The 24,281-nt window shown below is 57.2% G+C and overlaps 2 protein-coding genes across 2 annotated transcripts in view; one reads left to right on the plus strand and one right to left on the minus strand.

Annotated features, from left to right (window-relative positions):
- The window catches only part of LOC147100188 (myelin protein zero-like protein 3), a 38,809-nt gene extending 28,540 nt beyond the window's left edge, over nucleotides 1-10,269 (minus strand). Inside the window, exon 1 of the mRNA XM_085968216.1 lies at nucleotides 10,209-10,269. Within this exon, the coding sequence (XP_085824342.1) occupies nucleotides 10,209-10,269 (61 nt within the window). The remainder of the gene's footprint in view (nucleotides 1-10,208) is intronic.
- Nucleotides 10,270-10,299: 30 nt separating this feature from the next.
- The window catches only part of zpr1 (ZPR1 zinc finger), a 29,065-nt gene continuing 15,083 nt past the window's right edge, over nucleotides 10,300-24,281 (plus strand). The window contains exons 1-6 of the mRNA XM_085968217.1: nucleotides 10,300-10,358; nucleotides 10,758-10,920; nucleotides 13,767-13,857; nucleotides 17,766-17,836; nucleotides 18,543-18,629; nucleotides 21,217-21,428. Of these exons, the coding sequence (XP_085824343.1) occupies nucleotides 10,300-10,358; nucleotides 10,758-10,920; nucleotides 13,767-13,857; nucleotides 17,766-17,836; nucleotides 18,543-18,629; nucleotides 21,217-21,428 (683 nt within the window). The remainder of the gene's footprint in view (nucleotides 10,359-10,757; nucleotides 10,921-13,766; nucleotides 13,858-17,765; nucleotides 17,837-18,542; nucleotides 18,630-21,216; nucleotides 21,429-24,281) is intronic.

A 24,281-nucleotide genomic window follows, 5' to 3' on the forward strand; every position in this document is an offset into this window, starting at 1 on the left:
ACCCCCCCCCTCTCCCCGACCACCCCCCCCTCTCCCCGACCCCCCCCCCCTCTCCCCGACCCCCCCCCTCTCCCCGACCCCCCCCCCCCTCTCCCCGACCCCCCCCCCCCCTCTCCCCCGACCCCCCCCCCCTCCCACCCCCCCCTCTCCCCGACCCCCCCCCCTCTCCCCGACCCCCCCCCCTCTCCCCGACCCCCCCCCCCCTCTCCCCGACCCCCCCCCCCTCTCCCCGACCCCCCCCCCTCTCCCCGACCCCCCCCCCTCTCCCCGACCCCCCCCCTCTCCCCGACCCCCCCCCCCCTCTCCCCGACCCCCCCCCTCTCCCGACCCCCCCCCCCCTCTCCCCGACCCCCCCCCCTCTCCCCGACCCCCCCCCCTCTCCCCGACCCCCCCCCCTCTCCCCGACCCCCCCCCCTCTCCCCGACCCCCCCCCCTCTCCCCGACCCCCCCCCTCTCCCCGACCCCCCCCCTCTCCCCGACCCCCCCCCCTCTCCCCGACCCCCCCCCCTCTCCCCGACCCCCCCCCCCTCTCCCCGACCCCCCCCTCTCCCCGACCCCCCCCCTCTCCCCGACCCCCCCCCCTCTCCCCGACCCCCCCCCTCTCCCCCGACCCCCCCCCTCTCCCCGACCCCCCCCTCTCCCCGACCCCCCCCCTCTCCCCGACCCCCCCCCTCTCCCCGACCCCCCCCCCCTCTCCCCGACCCCCCCCCCCTCTCCCCGACCCCCCCCCCTCTCCCCGACCCCCCCCTCCTCCCCGACCCCCCCCCTCTCCCCGACCCCCCCCCTCTCCCCGACCCCCCCCCTCTCCCCGACCCCCCCCCTCTCCCCGACCCCCCCCCTCTCCCCGACCCCCCCCTCTCCCCGACCCCCCCCCTCTCCCCGACCCCCCCCTCTCCCCGACCCCCCCCCTCTCCCGACCCCCCCCTCTCCCCGACCCCCCCCCTCTCCCCGACCCCCCCCCTCTCCCCGACCCCCCCCCTCTCCCCGACCCCCCCCCCTCTCCCCGACCCCCCCCCCTCTCCCCGACCCCCCCCCCTCTCCCCGACCCCCCCCCCTCTCCCCGACCCCCCCCTCTCCCGACCCCCCCCCCTCTCCCCGACCCCCCCCCTCTCCCCGACCCCCCCCTCTCCCCGACCCCCCCCCCTCTCCCCCCGACCCCCCCCCCTCTCCCCGACCCCCCCCCCCCTCTCCCCGACCCCCCCCTCCCCGACCCCCCCCCTCTCCCCGACCCCCCCCCCTCTCCCCGACCCCCCCCCTCTCCCCGACCCCCCCCCCTCTCCCCGACCCCCCCCCCTCTCCCGACCCCCCCCTCTCCCCGACCCCCCCCCTCTCCCGACCCCCCCCCTCTCCCCGACCCCCCCCCCTCTCCCCGACCCCCCCCCTCTCCCCGACCCCCCCCCCTCTCCCCGACCCCCCCCCTCTCCCCGACCCCCCCCCTCTCCCCGACCCCCCCCCCTCTCCCCGACCCCCCCCTCTCCCCGACCCCCCCCTCTCCCCGACCCCCCCCCCTCTCCCCGACCCCCCCTCCCCCCCCCCCTCTCCCCGACCCCCCCCTCTCCCGACCCCCCCCCCTCTCCCCGACCCCCCTCCCCGACCCCCCCCTCTCCCCGACCCCCCCCCTCTCCCCGACCCCCCCCCCTCTCCCCGACCCCCCCTCTCCCCGACCCCCCCCCCTCTCCCCGACCCCCCCCCTCTCCCCGACCCCCCCCCCTCTCCCCGACCCCCCCCCCTCTCCCCGACCCCCCCCCCTCTCCCCGACCCCCCCCCCTCCCCGACCCCCCCCCTCTCCCCGACCCCCCCCCTCTCCCCGACCCCCCCCTCTCCCCGACCCCCCCCCTCTCCCCCGACCCCCCCCCTCTCCCCGACCCCCCCCCTCTCCCCGACCCCCCCCCTCTCCCCGACCCCCCCCCTCTCCCCGACCCCCCCCCTCTCCCCGACCCCCCCCTCTCCCGACCCCCCCCTCTCCCCGACCCCCCCCCTCTCCCCGACCCCCCCCTCTCCCCGACCCCCCCCCCCCCCCCCTCTCCCCGACCCCCCCCCTCTCCCCGACCCCCCCCCTCTCCCCGACCCCCCCCTCTCCCCGACCCCCCCCTCTCCCCGACCCCCCCCTCTCCCCGACCCCCCCCCTCTCCCCGACCCCCCCCTCTCCCCCGACCCCCCCCCGACCCCCCCCTCCCCCCCCCTCTCCCCGACCCCCCCCTCCCCCCCTCTCCCCGACTCCCGACCCCCCCCTCTCCCCGACCCCCCCTCTCCCCCGACCCCCCCTCTCCCCGACCCCCCCCCTCTCCCCGACCCCCCCCTCTCCCCGACCCCCCCCTCTCCCCGACTCTCCCCGACCCCCCCCTCTCCCCGACCCCCCCCTCTCCCCGACCCCCCCCCCTCTCCCCGACCCCCCCCTCTCCCCGACCCCCCCCCTCTCCCCGACCCCCCCCCCTCTCCCCGACCCCCCCTCTCCCCGACCCCCCCCTCTCCCCGACCCCCCCCTCTCCCCGACCCCCCCCTCTCCCCGACCCCCCCCTCTCCCCGACCCCCCCCTCTCCCCGACCCCCCCCTCTCCCCGACCCCCCCCTCTCCCCGACCCCCCCCTCTCCCCCGACCCCCCCCTCTCCCCGACCCCCCCCTCTCCCCGACCCCCCCCTCTCCCCGACCCCCCCCTCTCCCCGACCCCCCCCTCTCCCGACCCCCCCCTCTCCCCGACCCCCCCCTCTCCCCGACCCCCCCCTCTCCCCGACCCCCCCTCTCCCCGACCCCCCCCTCTCCCCGACCCCCCCTCTCCCGACCCCCCCCCTCTCCCCGACCCCCCCCTCTCCCCGACCCCCCCCTCTCCCCGACCCCCCCCCCTCTCCCCGACCCCCCCCTCTCCCCGACCCCCCCCTCTCCCCGACCCCCCCCTCTCCCCGACCCCCCCCCTCTCCCCGACCCCCCCCTCTCCCCGACCCCCCCCTCTCCCCGACCCCCCCTCTCCCCGACCCCCCCCTCTCCCCGACCCCCCCCTCTCCCCGACCCCCCCTCTCCCCGACCCCCCCCTCTCCCCGACCCCCCCTCTCCCGACCCCCCCCTCTCCCCGACCCCCCCCTCTCCCCGACCCCCCCCTCTCCCCGACCCCCCCCTCTCCCCGACCCCCCCCTCTCCCCGACCCCCCCCTCTCCCCGACCCCCCCCTCTCCCCGACCCCCCCCTCTCCCCGACCCCCCCCTCTCCCCGACCCCCCCCCTCTCCCCGACCCCCCCCTCTCCCCGACCCCCCCCTCTCCCCGACCCCCCCCTCTCCCCGACCCCCCCCTCTCCCCGACCCCCCCCTCTCCCCGACCCCCCCCTCTCCCCGACCCCCCCCTCTCCCCGACCCCCCCCTCTCCCCGACCCCCCCCTCTCCCCGACCCCCCCTCTCCCCGACCCCCCCTCTCCCCGACCCCCCCCTCTCCCCGACCCCCCCCCTCTCCCCGACCCCCCCCTCTCCCCGACCCCCCCCTCTCCCCGACCCCCCCCTCTCCCCGACCCCCCCCCCTCTCCCCGACCCCCCCCCTCTCCCCGACCCCTCTCCCCGACCCCCCCTCTCCCCGACCCCCCCCCTCCCCGACCCAATTCAATTTCCAATTCAAATGCTTTATTGGCATGAAAGTTTACAGAGAACCATATTGCCAAAGCTTACATAGCAAAAAGGTACAGTTTTCCAACATTCTGTAGGTGTCAATCGATTTGACATTTGTTGGGTACATACAATATTACTTTTAAACAATGTTAATTTTAAACAGTCTTACTTTTAAACAGTCCTCAGGTTGTGACATGTTGTTACATATTTGGCCCCAAGGTATGGTCTGTCTCCTTCTCCCAGGACTAATCTCAATTTTGACAGGTCATCCAATTCCTTGAAATCTGGGGTTGTTTGGCTTAGCTTGTTGAATAATATGTTTCTTGATGTGTTGAATTTTTCGCATTTTAGGAGGAAATGCATTTCTGTTTCAACCTCGCCGGCCAGACATTGATCGCATATTCTATTCTCTCTAGGCTGCCAGGATTTCTTGTATCTGCCTTTTTCAATTTCCAGTTGGTGGTCGCTTAGTCTGTACCTGGTGAGGGTCTGTCTCTGTTTTGTGTTTCTGATGGTCGTGAGGTAGTCTGCCAGTTTATAATCTCTTTTTAGGGCCCGGTAACATTCTAATCTGCTTTGGCTTTCGGTTATTTTGTTCCAATGTTCCAGGTAGGTTTCTTTGCATTGTTTAATGATTTGGTTCACTCGGATTGGTGTTTGGACGGCTGTGTTGGTCTGGGGCTGGTCAGGGTCCGGCTGAGTACTTAGTTTCAGTAAGCAGCTGACTCAGGGGACTCTTTTCTGGGTTTAGCTCTTGGGTCTGAAAGGCTTTGAAATGAAGGGTGTCTGGGGAGCTAGATTTGAGGTGATTTAGGAAGTTTTGTGCTCGTTTTTGGATGTTTATTATCAGTGGGTATCTGCCTAGTTCGGCTCTGCATGCATTTGTTGGCGTTTTTCTTTGGGTGCGAAGGATGCTTCGGCAGAATTCTGCATGTAGGGCTTCTATTGTCTCTCTCAGTGTGGGGGGGTCTCTCTCTCTCTCAGTGTGGGGGGGTCTCTCTCTCTCTCAGTGTGGGGGGTCTCTCTCTCTCTCAGTGTGGGGGTTCTCTCTCTCTCTCTCTCAGTGTGGGGGGTCTCTCTCTCAGTGTGGGGGGTCTCTCTCTCTCAGTGTGGGGGACAAACACCCAATTGAGATCCTACATGCAGAATTCTGTAAAAGTATCCTCCGGACTCAAAGGAAAACAGTAAACAATGCATGCAGGGCGGAACTAGGCCAATATCCATTAATAATCACTATCCAAAAAAGAGCCACCAAATTTTGGAATCACCTACAAATGAGCAATCCCTAATGCTATCACTACGACGCCCTGAAATGCCAAGAGCTGACCATAAAGAAGAATACCCTCAGTCAACTAGTCCTGGGACTCAGTGAAGTAACTACTAACAATACTAACAATAACCAGCCCCAGGACAGTGACAGGGTAACACAAAGAATTCGACCCAACACAATCGTCGCTAAGCAAAAGGAAAAATATCTGACATATTGGGCAGAAACAACAAAAACCCAAAGCAAACTCAATTGCTACTTGGCCCTAAACAGACAATACAACATAGCTGATTACCTGACCATGGTAAAGGATAACAAACTGAGAAGAACCTTGACAAGGTACAGACTTAGCGAACATAGCCTAGCGGTCGAAAAAGGCAGACACAGGCAGACCAGGCTGCCAAGAGAGGACAGGATATGCTCTCACTGCAGTCAGGGAGTGGTGGAGACAGAGATGCACTTCCTCACAGCTTGTGGAAAATATCAGGGCATCAGGGAGAATTTCTACCAAAAATTCTCACAAATATGCCCTGATTTCAGAAATCTGAATGACAACCAAAAACTCCATTCCTACTGGGAGAGGAGAGAAGCTGTATAACACTGGCGGCACACTATGTTACAGCTTGCCATGAACAGAGGGACAACCAGTAAACTAAGAAAAGAATATATATAAACAATGCGAATGTATATTTATACACTCAGGGATATACTGTTTATACACTGTATGAATAGAACTGCGTTTATGTGCTAAACCATAAATGTATTTTGATGCTTTGGCAACATAAGATGTAACTTATCATGCCAATAAAGCGATTTGAATTGTGAATTGGGTCTCTCTCTCTGACCTCTCCCCGACCCCCCCCCCCACCTCTCCCCTACCCCCCCACCTCTCCCCGAACCCCCCCCCCCCCACCTCTCCACTACCCCCCCACCTCTCCCCTACCCCCCACCTCTCCCCTACCCCCCACCTCTCCCCTACCCCCACCTCTCCCCTACCCCCCACCTCTCCCCTACCCCCCACCTCTCCCCTACCCCCCCACCTCTCCCCTACCCCCCCACCTCTCCCCTACCCCCCCACCTCTCCCCTACCCCCCACCACTCCCCTACCCCCCCACCTCTCCCCTACCCCCCCACCTCTCCCTACCCCCCCACCTCTCCCCTACCCCCCCACCTCTCCCCTACCCCCCCACCCTCCCCTACCCCCCCACCTCTCCCCTACCCCCCCACCTCTCCCCTACCCCCCCACCTCTCCCCTACCCCCCACCTCTCCCCTACCCCCCCACCTCTCCCCTACCCCCCCACCTCTCCCCTACCCCCCCACCTCTCCCCTACCCCCCCACCTCTCCCCTACCCCCCCACCTCTCCCCTACCCCCCCACCTCTCCCCTACCCCCCCACCTCTCCCCTACCCCCCCACCTCACCCCTACCCCCCACCTCTCCCCTACCCCCCCACCTCTCCCCTACCCCCCCACCTCTCCCCAACCCCCCCACCTCTCCCCTACCCCCCCCACCTCTCCCCTACCCCCCCACCTCCCCTACCCCCCCCCACCTCCCCTACCCCCCCACCTCTCCCCTACCCCCCACCTCTCCCCTACCCCCCCACCTCACCCCTACCCCCCCACCTCTCCCCTACCCCCCCCACCTCTCCCCTACCCCCCCCACCTCTCCCCTACCCCCCCACCTCTCCCCTACCCCCCCACCTCTCCCCTACCCCCCCCACCTCTCCCCTACCCCCCCACCTCTCCCCTACCCCCCCCACCTCTCCCCTACCCCCCCACCTCTCCCCTACCCCCCCACCTCTCCCCTACCCCCCCCACCTCTCCCCACCCCCCCACCTCTCCCTACCCCCACCTCTCCCCTACCCCCCCACCTCTCCCCTACCCCCCCACCTCTCCCCTACCCCCCCACCTCTCCCCTACCCCCCCACCTCTCCCCTACCCCCCCACCTCTCCCCACCCCCCCACCTCACCCCTACCCCCCCACCTCTCCCCTACCCCCCCACCTCTCCCCTACCCCCCCCACCACTCCCCTACCCCCCCACCTCTCCCCTACCCCCCCACCTCTCCCCTACCCCCCCACCACTCCCCTACCCCCCCACCTCTCCCCAACCCCCCCCACTTCTCACCCTACCCCCCCCCCACTTCTCCCCTACCCCCCCCCACTTCTCCCTACCCCCCCCACTTCACCCCTACCCCCCCACTTCTCCCCTACCCCCCCACTCTCCCCACCCCCCCACTTCTCCCCTACCCCCCCACTCTCCCCTACCCCCCACACTCCCCTACCCCCCCCCACTTCTCCCCTACCCCCCCCACTTCTCCCCTACCCCCCCCACTTCTCCCAACCCCCCCACTCCCCCTACCCCCCCCACTTCTCCCCTACCCCCCCCCACTTCTCCCCTACCCCCCCCACTTCTCCCCTACCCCCCCCACTACTCCCCTACCCCCCCCCCCACTTCTCCCCTACCCCCCCCACTTCTCCCCACCCCCCCCACTTCCCCCACCCCCCCCACTTCTCCCCTACCCCCCCCCACTCCCCCTACCCCCCCCACTCTCCCCTACCCCCCCCCACTTCACCCCTACCCCCCCCCCACTCCCCTACCCCCCCCCACATCTCCCCTACCCCCCCCACTCTCCCCTACCCCCCCCCACTTCTCCCTACCCCCCCCACTTCTCCCCTACCCCCCCCACTTCTCCCCTACCCCCCCCACTTCTCCCCACCCCCCCCACTTCTCCCCTACCCCCCCACTTCTCCCCTACCCCCCCCACTTCACCCCTACCCCCCCCACTTCTCCCCTACCCCCCCACTACACCCCTACCCCCCCCACTTCTCCCCTACCCCCCCCACTTCTCCCCTACCCCCCCACTTCTCCCCTACCCCCCCACTTCTCCCCTACCCCCCCACTTCTCCCCTACCCCCCCACTTCTCCCCTACCCCCCCCACTTCTCCCCTACCCCCCCCACTTCTCCCCTACCCCCCCCACTTCTCCCCTACCCCCCCCACTTCTCCCCTACCCCCCCCACTTCTCCCCTACCCCCCCCACTTCCCCCTACCCCCCCCCACTTCTCCCCAACCCCCCCCACTTCTCCCCTACCCCCCCCCACTTCTCCCCTACCCCCCCCACTTCACCCCTACCCCCCCCCCCCACTTCTCCCCTACCCCCCCACTTCTCCCCTACCCCCCCCACTTCTCCCTACCCCCCCCACTTCTCCCCTACCCCCCCCACTTCTCCCCTACCCCCCCCACTTCTCCCCTACCCCCCCCACAACTCCCCTACCCCCCCACATCTCCCCTACCCCCCCCACCTCTCCCCTACCCCCCCCACCTCTCCCCTACCCCCCCACCTCTCCCTACCCCCCCACCTCTCCCCTACCCCCCCACCTCTCCCCTACCCCCCCCACCTCTCCCCTACCCCCCCACCTCTCCCCTACCCCCCCACCTCTCCCCTACCCCCCCACCTCTCCCCTACCCCCCCCACCTCTCCCCTACCCCCCACCTCTCCCCTACCCCCCACCTCTCCCCTACCCCCCACCTCTCCCCTACCCCCCACCTCTCCCCTACCCCCCACCTCTCCCCTACCCCCCACCTCTCCCCTACCCCCCACCTCTCCCCTACACCCCCACCTCTCCCCTACACCCCCACCTCTCCCCTACACCCCCACCTCTCCCCTACACCCCCACCTCTCCCCTACACCCCCACCTCTCCCTACACCCCCACCTCTCCCCTACACCCCCACCTCTCCCCTACACCCCCACCTCTCCCCTACCCCCCCCACCTCTCCCCTACCCCCCCACCTCTCCCCTACCCCCCCCACCTCTCCCCTACCCCCCCCACCTCTCCCCTACCCCCCCCACCTCTCCCCTACCCCCCCCACCTCTCCCCTACCCCCCCACCTCTCCCCTACCCCCCCCACCTCTCCCCTACCCCCCCACCTCTCCCCTACCCCCCCACCTCTCCCCTACCCCCCCACCTCTCCCCTACCCCCCCACCTCTCCCCTACCCCCCCACCTCTCCCCTACCCCCCCACCTCTCCCCTACCCCCCCCACCTCTCCCCTACCCCCCCCACCTCTCCCCTACCCCCCCCACCTCTCCCCTACCCCCCCCACCTCTCCCCTACCCCCCCACCTCTCCCCTACCCCCCCCACCTCTCCCCCCACCTCTCCCCTACCCCCCCCACCTCTCCCCTACCCCCCCCACCTCTCCCCTACCCCCCCACCTCTCCCCTACCCCCCCCACCTCTCCCCTACCCCCCACCTCTCCCCTACCCCCCCACCTCTCCCCTACCCCCCACCTCTCCCCTACCCCCCACCTCCCCTCCCCTACCCCCCCACCTCTCCCCTACCCCCCCACCTCTCCCCTACCCCCCCACCTCTCCCCTACCCCCCCACCTCTCCCTACCCCCCCCACCTCTCCCTACCCCCCACCTCTCCCCTACCCCCCACCTCTCCCCTACCCCCCACCTCTCCCCTACCCCCCACCTCTCCCCTACCCCCCACCTCTCCCCTACCCCCCACCTCTCCCCTACCCCCCACCTCTCCCCTACCCCCCACCTCTCCCCTACCCCCCACCTCTCCCCTACCCCCCACCTCTCCCCTACCCCCCACCTCTCCCCTACCCCCCACCTCTCCCCTACCCCCCCCACCTCTCCCCTACCCCCCCACCTCTCCCCTACCCCCCCCACCTCTCCCTACCCCCCCCACCTCTCCCCTACCCCCCCCACCTCTCCCCTACCCCCCCACCTCTCCCCTACCCCCCCCACCTCTCCCCTACCCCCCCCACCTCTCCCCTACCCCCCCCACCTCTCCCCTACCCCCCCCCACCTCTCCCCTACCCCCCCCACCTCTCCCCTACCCCCCCCACCTCTCCCCTACCCCCCCCACCTCTCCCCTACCCCCCCCACCTCTCCCCTACCCCCCCACCTCTCCCCTACCCCCCCACCTCTCCCCTACCCCCCCCACCTCTCCCCTACCCCCCCACCTCTCCCCTACCCCCCCCACCTCTCCCCTACCCCCCCACCTCTCCCCTACCCCCCCACCTCTCCCCTACCCCCCCCACCTCTCCCCTACCCCCCCCACCTCTCCCCTACCCCCCCCACCTCTCCCCCTACCCCCCCCACCTCTCCCCTACCCCCCCCACCTCTCCCCTACCCCCCCCCACCTCTCCCCTACCCCCCCCACCTCTCCCTACCCCCCCCCACCTCTCCCCTACCCCCCCCCACCTCTCCCCTACCCCCCCCACCTCTCCCCTACCCCCCCCACCTCTCCCCTACCCCCCCCACCTCTCCCCTACCCCCCCCACCTCTCCCCTACCCCCCCCACCTCTCCCCCTCCCCCTTCTCCCCCCCCACCCCCCCTACCCCCCCTTTCGTTTTCCAGTTCTGATTTCGGGACAGCAATGCAATATAAACCTGCTAGCATCGCCCGCCCCTCTTCATATTCTGTTCAGAAATGGGGCCAGTAAAATCTCAGCAGTTCAGCACGAGCTCACAAAGTTTTGGGTCTTTGCTGTAACAAGCCAAGTTGGCAATGTTACAGCAGTGCTGCAGACACTGGATGTGCTGTACTGTTAAAATATCAAAGATCCACAGGCACTGGGATGAAGTACCAGTGCCGACAAGTTGATATTTTCCTTTCTCAATCCTGCCCAGCATCCATTTCTGTCCTTTAACCCCTTGGGTGCTCGGGCATGTCTTTCTGTACCTCAGTGCTCTAGAAAGGTGTGTTGTTGCCCTCTTTTAACTTCTTTAGAACCATCACATTAGTGATGTTGACTTGGCCAATTCCATTAGACATTTCAGGCTGAGTGTGCAATAAATGTAGCCAAGTGACATTTTTATCTGGTTTGTTCAATGGATGATGCGTTGCACGGCAATAATTCCTTTGTGTTGGTTTGTGCTTCTTTAAAGGGGGTGGACCCGCTTGCTGCTGACGAAGATTCCATTCTTCAGAGAGATTATCGTGAGCTCTTTTGCCTGTGAGAATTGTGGCTGGGTGAACAATGAGATCCAGTCAGCTGGGAGGATCCAGGAGCAGGGAGTGCGGTACACACTGCATGCTTCCACCAGACAGGTGAGTCAGGTGTTCCAATTGCCATCAATTAAAAATACCTATTTCTGTAGCAGTGGGACTGCTTGCTTATTCATCACCTTTATAGCAGTGTGATGCATGGGTGTTAAAATGGCAGTTCCTTTACTGTTAGAACATAGGATAGGACTGGACAAGGCTCTCTTCTATGGGCCCTAAGGAAGGTCTGGAATTTCCTCCCTAAACCCCTCAACCTCTCTCTTTTTTAAGATGCTCCTTAAACCCTACCTCTTTGACTGAGTTTTTGGTCACCTGTCCTAATATCTCCTGTGGTTCAGTGTCTTTTTTTTATTGATATCAGTCCTGTGAAGCACCTTGGGATGTTTTGCTATGTTAAATGCACTATATAAATGTAAGTCGTTGTTGTAGTACCAGAAAGTGATGCTGCTCAATCCCTCAAATGCTTGGCTCATTCTCCCTCAAATATTTCCATTCTCCCTGCCTTCCTGGGCAATTCATTCCACATGTTTATCACCCTCTGCACAAAATAGTTAAACTGTCTGGTTTATGGCAGTCTTGAACATATTATCAGGGTTCAATTTATCTATTCCTTTAAGTCTCTGTCTCTCTCTCTCACATCCCAAGATCTGCTTAACTTTTGTTACTGGCTGTGTAACTTCCCCCAAAGACCTGACTGCTTAATGCAGCGACTTGCTGGGCCGTTGGACCAGGACTGTCGCAGGTTCAGCCCCGGGTGTGCACCGAGTTAGCTGACCCCAGTTGGGGTAGCGGTGAGGGGTGCTATAATTCACCTCGGGGCTACGGGTGGCTGAGGGGGAACTGGGCATGGGTTCAGCTTCTAATTGCGATGAGTTTTTTTTTTTACGCACCACGTTGTTGTGACCTGGAACGCGCTGCCTGAAAGGGCGGTGGAAGCAGATTCAATAATAACTTTCAAAAGGCAATTGGATAAATACTTCAAACGGAAACACTTATACGGCTATGGGAGAGAGCTGGGGAGTGGGACTAATTGGATCGCTCTTTCAAAGAGCCGACCCAGGCATGATGGGCTGAATGGCCTCCTTATTACTGCCCAACAATCTCTGCTGAAAATGCCTGTATGTGGTGTCCTCTATCACAGTAGCTCGCAGAGGCTCCTAGTCGAGGCTCATGTAGGAAGTATGCCGTGAACAAGCTCCAGGCAGGCACCGGTGGAACTGTACTCCAGCAGGGAGGAGAGGATTGCTGAGCAAAGGGAAATTCTGTAGCAGTGGGAGTTGGGTTATTTTAATTACTCAGCTCTGTGTAAAGTATTTCCAGTGTGGTTGATCAGCGGTTGGAACCTGGGGGGGGGGGGACGGCCACCTGCAGTCGAACAAAACAATTTGTGCCAGTGCTTGTCACAATTTCCGTTCTTTCTCTCTTACATGCTGCCGCCCCCAGCTCTCCTTTTCGGTAATGTTAAGAACAGCTAAACTGCTTTTTGCTAAATTTACCATATTAGTAAATGAGAAACATTAGTCAGTCGTTGGCTGTGAATTTAAGCTGGTATCTTTGGTTTGGGTAAAGGCGCTACCAGCAATGCTGCCTTTAAGCTGCGCAGCACTCTGCCGGTCCCGCGCAGCCTGTTAAAGGGGCTGTGCGGGCCAAAAAAAATTAGAGGCAACGTTGACTACCAGTGTGGTGGTGAGCCAGGGCGCCCAGGCTTGATTCCTGGTGTAGCCAGGGTGGAAATAGAGGCATTACAATTGCTCTGTCTCTGGGTTACGAGGAGAAATATCAGCCAGCATTCCCTGATTGCCGTGTAGTGATTTCCCCCGTACTGAAGTGCACATGAATGTTGGGTAAGGGTAGCTGTAGCTGTGATGGCTTTGCAGTTGAATAACCTGCTGATACTGGCTGTCTTGGCTGATCTATCAAGAATGGCCACTAGGGTGAGACAATGTAAGGCTCTGGTGCTACGGAATCATACCCCAGTAAGAATCCGAGCCTACAGGACATGGTTGGCATGTGGGTGCAGATAGTATCATAGAATGGTTACAGCACAGAAGACGGCCAATCGGCCTGTCGAGCCCGTGCCGACTCTCAGCTAGTCCCGCTCCCCCGCCCTTTCCCCGTAGCCCTGCAAATTTTTTTCCTTCAGATACTTGTCCAATTCCCTTTTGAAAGATAAGGTTGAGTCTGCCTCCACCACCCTTTCCGGCAGTGCATTCCAGAGCTTAACTACTCGCTGTGTAAAAATGTTTTTCCTCGTGTCGCCTTTGGTTCTTCTGCCAATCACCTTAAACCTGTGTCCTCTGGTTCTCGACCCTTCTGCCAATGGGAACAGTTTCTCTCTACTCTGTCCAGACCCCTCATGATTTTGAACACCTCTATCAAATTTCCTCTGAATCTTCTCTGCTCCCAGGAGAACAACCCCAGCTTCTCCAGTGTATCAACATAACTGAAGCCCCTCATTCCTGGAATCATTCTCACTTGCGTCTTTTCTGCACCCTCTCTAAGGCCTTCACATCCTTCCCAAAGTGTGGTGCCCAGAATTGGACACATTACTCCAGTTGGGGCCGAACCAGTGTTTTATACAGGTTCATCATAATTTCCACACTTCTGTACTCTATACTTCTATTCATGAAGCCCAGGATCCCGTAAGCCTTTTTAACTGCTTTCTCAACCTGCCCTGCCACCTTCAACAATTTGTGCACACATACCCCCAGGTCTCTCTGTTTGTAACCAAGTAATCTTGGTTATCTATTGACATTTATTAACTGTGCTTTTCATTAACAAGGTCATCCTGTCGAGCTGTTTGATTTGAATACTCCATTGTACTGCCAGTCCTCTGTCTTAGTCCGGTGTATCATTAATCCTGTCTAACTCCATGGGTCTGTGTTGTGTAGGACCTGAACCGTGAAGTTGTGAAAGCAGACTGCGCGCTGACTAAAATCCCCGAGCTTGACTTTGAGATTCCACCATTCACACAGAAAGGGGGTAAGCACGTGTTTAGTGTTTGTGCCATTAGATTAGGAGATGCTAGTGTAAAATTCCCATCATCTAAGCTCTAGAGAAGATGCAGAGAAGGGTGGCCAGAATAATACCTAGCCTTGGGGTTCATAGTTATGAGAATAGGCTCTAAGGATTAGGACTGATTACTTTAGAAAATAAGAACATCAGAAGTAGGAGCAGGAGTCGGCCACTTGATCCCTCAAGCCTGCTCCGCCATTCAATAAGATCATGGCTGATCATCTAACTCAACTCCACTTTCCTGCACTATCCCCATATCCCTTGATTCCCTTAATATCTCAAAATCTATCAATCTCAGTCTTGAATATACTCAACGACTGAGCCTTCACGGCCCTCTGGGGTAGAGAATTCCAAAGATTCACCACCCTCTGAGTGAAGAAATTTTTCCTCATCTCAGTCCTAAATGGCTGACCCCTTATTCTGAGACTGTGGCCCCTGGTTCTAGACTCCCCAGCCAGGGGAAATATCCTCATTGCATCTACCCTGTCGAGGCTGAAGCGTTTGCAACCATCTTCAGCCAGAAGTGCAGAGTGGATGATCCATCTTGGCCTCCTCCTGAGGTCCCCACCATCACAGAAGCCAGTCTTCAGCCAATTCGAGTCACTCCACACGATATCAAGAAACGGCTGAGCGCACTGTATATAGCAAAGGCTATGGGCCCTGACAACATCCCAGCTATCGTGCTGAAGACCTGTGCTCCAGAACTAGCCGCGCCTCTAGCCAAGCTGTTCCAGTACAGCTAGAACACTGGCATCTATCCGACAATGTGGAAAACTGCCCAGGTGTGTCCTGTCCACAAAAAGCAGGACAAATCCAATCCGGCCAATTACCGCCCCATCAGTCTACTCTCAATCATCAGCAAAGTGATGGAAGGTGTCATCGACAGTGCTATCAAGCGGCACTTACCAATAACCTGCTCACTGATGGCCAGTTTGGGTTCCGCCAAGACCACTCGCGACCTCATCACGCCATTGGTCCAAACATGGACAAAGGAGCTGAATTCCAGAGGTGAGGTGAGAGTGACTGCCCTTGACATCAAGGCAGCATTTGACCGAGTGTGGCATCAAGGTGCCCTAGTAAAACTGAAGTAAATGGGAATCAGGGGGAAAACTCTCCACTGGCTGGAGTCATACCTAGCACAAAGGAAGATGGTTGTAGGTCAATCATTGCAGCCCCAGGACATCGCTGCAGGAGTTCCTCAGGGCAGTGTCCTAGGCCCAACCATCTTCAGCTGCTTCATCAATGACCTTCTCTCCAACATAAGGTCAGAAATGGGGATGTTTGCTGATGACTGCAGTGTTCAGCGCCATTCACAACTCCTCATAATGAAGGAGTCCATGCCCACATGCAACAAGACCTAGATGACATTCAGGCTTGGACTGATAAATGGCAGGTAACAATCGTGCCACAGAAGTGCCAGGCAATAACTATCTCCAACAAGCGAGAGTCTAACCACCGCTCCTTGACATTCAACGGCATTACCATCGCCGAATCCCCCACCATCAACATCCTGGGGGGTCACCATTAACCAGAAACCTAACTGGACCAGCCACATAAATACTGTGGCAACAAGAGCAGGTCAGAGGCTAGGTATTCTGCGGTGAGTGTCTCACCTCCTGACTCCCCAAAGCCTTTCCACCATCTACAAGGCACAAGTAAGGAGTGTGATGGAATACTCTCCACTTGCCTGGATGAGTGCAGCTCCAACAATACAAGCTCGACACCATCCAGGACAAAGCAGCCGCTTGATTGGCACCCCATCCACCACCTTAAACATTCACTCCCTCCACCACTGGCGTACCGTGGCTGCAGTGTGTACCATCTACAAGATGCACTGCAGCAACTCGCCAAGGCTTCTTCGGCAGCACCTCCCAAACCCACGACCTCTTCCACCTAGAAGGACAAGGGCAGCAGACGCATGGGAACACCAGCACCTCCAAGTTGCCCTCCAAGTCACACACCATCCTGACTTGGAAGTATATCGCCGATCCTTCATCGTCGCTGAGTCAAAATCCTGGAACTCCCTCCCTAACAGCACTGTGGGAGTACCTTCACCACACGGACTGCAGCGGTTCAAGGAAGTGGCTCACCACCACCTTCTCGAGGGCAATTCGGGATGGGCAATAAATGCTGGCCTTGCCAGCGACGCCCACGTCCCATAAACGAATATTTACAAAAAGCCCTGTAAGAATTTTGTATGTTTCAATGAGATCACCTCTCGTTCTTCTAAACTCTAAAGAATATAGACCTAGTCTACTCAATCTCTCCTCATAGGACAATCCCCCCATCTGAGGAACCAGTCTGGTGAAGCTTTGTTGCACTCTCTCTATGGCAAGTATATCCTTCCTTAGGTAAGGAGACCAAAACTGTACACAATACTCCAGGTGTGGTCTCACCAGGGCCCTATATAATTGCAAAAGACGTCTTTACTCTTGTACACAAATCCTTTTGTAATAAGGGCCAACATACCATTTGCTTTCCTAATTTTTTGTTGTGCCTGCCTGTTAACTTTCAGTGATTCGTGTACAAGGACACCCAGGTCCCTCTGAACACCAACATTTCCTAATCTCTCACCATTTAAAAAATACTCCGCTTTTTTATTTTTCCTACCAAAGTGGATAACTTCACATTTCTCCACATTATATTCCATTTGCTATGTTTTTGGCCACTCACTTAGCCTGTCTATATCCCCTTGAAGCCTCCTTGCATCCTCCTCACAACTTACATTCCCACCCAGGATGTAGGCCATCAGGTCCATGGGATTTGTCAGCTTTCAGTCCCATTAATTTCTCCAGTACTATTTTTTTTCCTAATACTAATTTCTGTCGGTTCCTCATTCTCGCTAGACCCTTGGTTCTCCACTATTTCCGGGAAGTTTTTTGTGTCTTCTGTGAAGACAGACACAAAGTATTTGTTTAATTTCTCTGCCATTTTCTTATTCCCTTATTAAAGAAACACGGGCTGAGGGGATATGATTGAAGTGTTCAAAATGAAGGGATTGAATTTATCTGATTTGGAAAGGTTATTTGGATACGAGGATTGGGGGGGGGAGCAAAGATGTCGGCTGGATGTCGGGAAGTATTCCTTTAGTCATCACTCTCTGCAACATGCAGTAGTTATGGATTAGCTCAGTCCTTTTCAAAGCGAATAAGTCCCTGAGCCAGGAGGATGTTTCCAGTTTAGAAGGGGTTATTAGGTGTGATTATAAGGAGTTCTGTAGCTCTGCTCAATTGCCGTGAGGTGAGAGGAATTTCCCGGCGTTTGCACCCTGTGGTGAAAGGGTGGGCCAGTGGTGCAGCTGGTTACACCATGTCCACATGGGTGGTCTTGATGAGCCTGATTGCGCTTTCCCATCGATGTGCGCACTTGCAGCCTGTGCTGTAGCACGTGGACATTTCCCAGTGCCACTCGCTGTAATGGTACTGATTGCTGCTGGTGTTCGAAAGGCCACAGTTAGGCTGTTTGCATGTTTAGCATGGCTGCTTCCTCAAACACGCACAGCTGCTCCGAAGTAAAGCGGGGCGATCCTGAGACATGACCGTTGTAAAGATTTGAAGTGTTCCTGAGTTATGATGGTCCCTAAAACAATATAGTCACATCAAAATCTGTTATAAAACTGGGAAGGATTGTTAATCATGTCCTCTAGGGTTGCATGCGCATTGTTTTATTTGGAGGTTAGGACCTCCACATGGGGCTGTAACCGTGAGGTAATCCAGTTACGTAACTTCAAGCATCGCGTTTTTCTTTTAATAGACGTTGTTTGAATGTAGCTAGCGACGGGTGTGCGGCAGTGAATGTATTGGAACACATTGTCTTGCTGCTTTTAGCAGTTTGAAGAATTAGGTTCTTGTACTGACCTGTTCTTGTTTCTGCAGTACTTTCTACTCTCGAGGGTCTGATTGACAGAGCGGTTGATGGCCTAGAGCAGGACCAGCCCACGCGGAAGGTAGGTGTTCTTGTGTCATAGGGATTTTAGTTTTCTCCTGCCTTCAGTCTCTACTCAGCGCTTCTCACACCAGTGTGCTGACACTGAGTCAAGGATTGAATGTGCTGCAGATCCTCTCTGCTCTCCCAGAACCTCCCTCACACTTGGACATCTAGGTGCAAGTCCAAGGTTCGAGAGTAGGAGAGAAAACTAGATACATTGGGAAACTGGGATTGGGGGCTGTTAAATTAAATAGTGTAGATTGTAGAAGGATGGGAATCCTGGGACAGTAGAGTTCCACAGTTTTGAAGTCCTGGGGAAAGAGATGCTGTCAGACACAGACAGCCCTGAGCCTTGATTCCAACACAAGGGATATGGAGATGACCAGGGCTGGGGAGAGTGTGTAGGATGAGTATATGGAGCTCAGGAGGAAGTAGAATATTCAGAGAATCCATTGCCATGAGTAGTATTGATAAACTAGAGAGAGACTAGACGAGGCCGTGATGGAGAGTGGTTGGAGACTAGAGATGAGAGAGGGATCGCCTGTGAAATAAAAATCTTTCCTCTGTCCCGTGCAGGGCCAAGATGCTGGAATTCCCTCCCAAGATGTGGGCTGATTTTGGAAATGTCAATCATTGTTTTGGGCTTGATCTGTATTGTAGCATCTCTCCCAGGAATGTGGCCTAATGAAATATTCTCATTATCCTTGCACCCCTACCCATCCCAGGCAATTGATCCCGAAGCAGCCTCCAAGATTGAGGAATTTATTGAAAAGCTAAAGAAGCTGAAGGATGTCGAGACTCCATTCACACTGGTAAATAACCCTCTCTCTCTCTCTCTGTGATGGAGTGTCACTGCTGTACTCTGTCAGAGTGAGTGTGCTGGAATCCACGTGTTGCAGGTGGGATGAAGCTGGACTGGTCCCGCCACACACTGCAAACCAATTCTGAAACATTGTACATGTACACTGGTGTTTTAGCTATAGGGCTAGAGGCAGTGGGGCCCAAGTTTGCAGATGATAAAATGGAATGCATAGTGAATAATTTGGAGGATCATAGAAAACTGCGAGGGGAGGTTGATAGTGGAATTGAAGGGATATTTACTAGTCCTAGCCCCTTTAGGGCTACCCCATATCAGGCGTATTTCTCAGATGTTCACTTTCCACTAAAGTTTGAGGTAGCCGAATCCTAAAGACGCTTAATTGGGTCTAAAGGTCTGGGCTATCTCTCCCTAAAGGAAAGGAACAACCCGAGAATGTTACCGTCCTCCGGATAGCGCTTTTAATAAGTTTAGCTAGACTGTAACGTTCCGGAAAACTCCCTCAGATTTCTGCAACTCCTCACCAAAAGAGTGTACAGAGATTGAGTTTTTGATAGTCTTATGTGAGACAATTCCAAAAATATATAGATTTATTAAAGAACCGACATGCAATTTACAGTTGGTGAATCAATCACAACGTTAACAGTTCCAAAAAGAGAAAACATACGATCTTATTATCAGAGAATCTTACTTTTAAATCTTAACTTCGCTACAGTATTACAGTTCTTAAAGTTCTTATACAGGATATCCACCAATATCAAATACCTTTGATACCGGAGGTACGAAGAGTGGTAGACTACAGAGCCGCCTCTGTAGCCGAGAATCGCTTTGCCCGATTAAAGCGAGTCTGTTATCTCATTTGAAACTTCAATATTTATACCCTTTTCCAGTGGGTTTCCTTCAAGGTTTTCTGCTGTTGCAAGTTAATTATCCCTAGTCATCTTTTTGCCAACCTCTGCAATTCTTACTGCCACCTCAGCTGGTAGCATTACAGAATCATGTCTCACCTCTCGGTGTTCTAAGTTTACCATATAAAAAATGGTGTGACGGCAGGTGTTCCCTACTTTGTCATCTTTACGAGGGCAGATGTTCCTTATCTTATGTGCTTCTTTACGAAGTGTAAATTAGAACACCTAATCCAGGGTGAACCATTGTTTCGTCCCCAAAAGTTCAGCCTGTCGGAGCCCTTCCCCTTCTGTTTCAATAAGGTTATTTATTCAGGGTCAACAACTATCTTCTCTCAATAGCCAGAATTCTTTCACAGCTATTTCCTCGTTCGGTTTCTAAATGTCCGAACCCGGTTTGTCCTGTTTTAATAAGCCTAGAATTCATTCAGAAGATGGTGTCTTTTTCTCCACAGGTTATGTGGCTTATTCCTTCACAGAATGGGCAAAAAGTGGCAGAATGAATTCAATGTCAGTAAATATGAGGTGGTACTTTTTTTTTTAAATGAGTATTTATACTTTGGGGGATAGCAGTGTGTGGAAGAGCAAAGGGATTTGGGGATTCAGATTTACAAAACATTAAAAATAACACCCAAGTAGATAAGCCAATTAAAAAAACTTAATGGAATCCTGAGTTTTACAGTGAGATATAGAATATAAAAGCGATGAATCTATATAAAACCTCAGCAAGACCACAGACTGTGCTGTTTTGGTACAAGAAAATATAAATACAACAAAAGACTTGAAAATTTGGGGATGTTTTTGTTAGAATAGAGGAGATTACAAGATGATTTTGATAGAGGTGTTATGAAAGGATGGAACAAGATAGATAGAAACATACTGTTTCTAGTGGTTGAGGGGGCATGAATATAAGATTAAATGTAAGTGATCTAGGACATGGGGCAGGAGAAACTTTCTTTTTAATGGCGGTTTCTGAGGCTGTGGATGCACTACTAGAGTTAGTGATTGACACGGAGCCCGTGTCTACGTTTAAGAATACATTGGGGGGTTGAAAGAAAGGCGGGAACAGAGTGGACACTGGGATCAAAGTCCAACTTAGGTGGAGATAAACACCATGGTGTGGAGATGCCGGTGTTGGACTGGGGTGGACAAATGTAAGAAGTCACACAACAGGTTATAGTCCAACAGCTTTATTTGAAATCACAAGCTTTCGGAGCGCTGCTCCTTCTTCAGGTGAAGTGGAGAGATGCCTATAAAGACACAGCTTATATAGTCAGAGAATCATGTCAGATGATTACAGGTAATCTTTCTAACTGCCATTTATCACACCTCGGCAGAGAGACAATCACAGCAATCAAAGGTGTGAATGGTGTCCAAACAGGCCAGTCAGGAAAACATTACATCAAAGAACAATGAGGTGGGGTCACAAGGGGTCAAATGTTGCAGATGCTGGGGTCTGTATGAAAAACAAAAAACAGACAAAAAAAACATTTTTTTTGCTGGAAATCACAGCAGGTCCGGCCAACATGGACTGGGCTGAGTGGCTTGTTTTCATGTTATACTTTCGGTGGAATTTGTAAAAAAACTAGGGTAATGAGTTATCCACTTCAAAGTGTAGTTCTCTATTGTATTTGTTTTCTTGTTGCAGTTAATCTGATCTCTTGGCGTGTTGTACAGGTTATCGACGATCCATCTGGGAACAGCTTTATCGAGAATCCCCATGCCCCTCAGAAGGATGAGGCGTTAACGATTACTCACTACAAGCGGGATGCTCAACAGGACAGTGTGTTGGGACTGCGGGTAAGCGCAGTGTCGGTGGTGGCTATGTACGCAGGCTGGGTTATGAGTCTGTGGGTAAGCAGTGTCGGTGGTGGCTGGGTTGTGAGACTGTGGGTCGGCGCTGTGGTGACTGGGTTGTGAGACTGGGTAGGCACAGTGTTGCTGTGGTGACTGGGTTGTGAGACTGGGTAGGCACAGTGTTGCTGTGGTGACTGGGTTGTGAGACTGGGTAGGCACAGTGTTGCTGTGGTGACTGGGTTGTGAGACTGGGTCGGCGCTGTGGTGACTGGGTTGTGAGACTGGGTAGGCACAGTGTTGCTGTGGTGACTGGGTTGTGAGACTGGGTAGGCAGAGTGTTGCTGTGGTGACTGGGTTGTGAGACTGTGGGTAGGCACAGTGTTGCTATGGTGACTGGGTTGTGAGACTGGGTAGGCACAGTGTTGCTGCGGTGACTGGGTTGTGAGACTGGGTAGGCACAGTGTTGTTGTGGTCGCTGGGTTGTGAGACTGGGTAGGCACAGTGTTGCTGTGGTGACTGGGTTGTGAGACTGTGGGTAGGCACAGTGTTGCTATGGTGACTGGGTTGTGAGACTGGGTAGGCACAGTGTTGCTGCGGTGACTGGGTTGTGAGACTGGGTAGGCACAGTGTTGCTGTGGTGACTGGGTTGTGAGACTGTGGGTAGGCACAGTGTTGCTGTGGTGACTGGGTTGTGAGACTGGGTAGGCACAGTGTTGCTCTGGTGACTGGGTTGTGAGACTGGGTAGGCATAGTGTTGCTGCGGTGACTGGGTTGTGAGACTGGGTAGGCACAGTGTTGTTGTGGTCGCTGGGTTGTGAGACTGGGTAGGCACAGTGTTGCTGTGGTGACTGGGTAGGCACAGTGTTGCTGTGGTGACTGGGTTGTGAGACTGTGGGTAGGCACAGTGTTGCTGTGGTGGCTGGGTTGTGAGACTGGGTAGGCACAGTGTTGCTGTGGTGACTGGGTAGGCACAGTGTTGCTGCGGTGACTGGGTTGTGAGACTGGGTAGGCACAGTGTTGCTGTGGTGGCTGGGTTGAGACTGGGTAGGCACAGTGTTGCTGTGGTGACTGGGTTGTGAGACTGGGTAGGCACAGTGTTGCTGTGGTGACTGGGTTGTGAGACTGGGTAGGCACAGTGTTGCTGTGGTGATTGGGTTGTGAGACTGGGTAGGCACAGTGTTGCTGCGGTGACTGGGTTGTGAGACTGGGTTGGCACAGTGTTGCTGTGGTGGCTGGGTTGAGACTGGGTAGGCACAGTGTTGCTGTGGTGACTGGGTTGTGAGACTGGGTAGGCACAGTGTTGCTGTGGTGACTGGGTTGTGAGACTGGGTAGGCACAGTGTTGCTGTGGTGGCTGGGTTGTGAGACTGTGGGTAGGCACAGTGTTGCTGTGGTGATTGGGTTGTGAGACTGGGTAGGCACAGTGTTGCTGCGGTGACTGGGTTGTGAGACTGGGTTGGCACAGTGTTGCTGTGGTGACTGGGTTGTGAGACTGGGTAGGCACAGTGTTGCTGTGGTGACTGGGTTGTGAGACTGGGTAGGCACAGTGTTGCTGTGGTGGCTGGGTTGTGAGACTGTGGGTAGGCACAGTGTTGCTGTGGTGACTGGGTTGTGAGACTGGGTAGGCACAGTGTTGCTGTGGTGACTGGGTTGTGAGACTGGGTAGGCACAGTGTTGCTGTGGTGACTGGGTTGTGAGACTGGGTAGGCACAGTGTTGCTGCGGTGACTGGGTTGTGAGACTGGGTAGGCACAGTGTTGCTGTGGTGACTGGCTTGTGAGACTGGGTAGGCACAGTGTTGCTGCGGTGACTGGGTTGTGAGACTGTGGGTAGGCACAGTGTTGCTGTGGTGACTGGGTTGTGAGACTGGGTAGGCACAGTGTTGCTGTGGTAGCTGGGTTGTGAGACTGGGTAGGCACAGTGTTGCTGTGGTGGCTGGGTTGTGAGACTGGGTAGGCACAGTGTTGCTGTGGTGGCTGGGTTGTGAGACTGTGGGTAGGCACAGTGTTGCTGTGGTGGCTGGGTTGTGAGACTGGGTAGGCACAGTGTTGCTGTGGTGGCTGGGTTGTGAGACTGGGTAGGCACAGTGTTGCTGTGGTGACTGGGTTGTGAGACAGGGTAGGCACAGTGTTGCTGTGGTGACTGGGTTGTGAGACTGTGGGTAGGCATAGTGTTGCTGTGGTGGCTGGGTTGTGAGACTGGGTAGGCACAGTGTTGCTGTGGTGGCTATGTACGCAGGCTGGGTTACTGGGATCTGTTCCGCCACCATTTTGAAATAGTGGTTTTCAGTCTTTGTTCTGTTTTGTGGGGGGGGTTGTTTAACAAATGCTACCACATTCCCAGGGACCCCCACCCTAAAGTCCATCAAAGGAAACCAGTGCTATTATTGCAGGAAATGCTTATCTATATATATAAAGCGGCTCTTCTGTCTGTCCCGATGTCTGTCTGTCTGTCCGTGTTCTATACGTTTGAAAGTTACAGAGCGTACCGACGCGCGCGTCGCCTCAAAAGAAAGCTTGCGATTCTGGACCGGTCATAGGCGTATTTACGTTTCGGCTGGACAAAAAACCGCGCCCGCGGTATCCGAAAAACGTTCAGCGTGCCGCTCATTAGCATCTCATTAGCGACCGTGTGACGTCGAGGTCGACCAATCGTACGGCGGGTTCCTGGCGCGTGCCGTCGTACAGTTGAGTGTCGAGTGACTCGACGATTGACCAATCCTACGCTTCGGTGACCTGACCGGATCGACCAATCAGTGCGTGTGTGGGCGGGCCTTATCCTTCTGAACCGAGGTGAGTGGCCGCCATCTTGATTTTTCACGATTTTTTCCCCCACACTTTCTGTGTGTTAGGGAATAAGGTAAATATTTGAATTATGTGTTAGGGAATTAATTAACAATTTATTTCAGTTTTATATTGTGTTTAGCAACCCCCCCCCCCCTCACCCT

This window comes from Somniosus microcephalus, chromosome 26 (genome assembly GCF_052327205.1).
Source record: "Somniosus microcephalus isolate GS21.2 chromosome 26, FLI_Smic_1.0, whole genome shotgun sequence".
Lineage (NCBI taxonomy): Eukaryota > Metazoa > Chordata > Chondrichthyes > Squaliformes > Somniosidae > Somniosus > Somniosus microcephalus.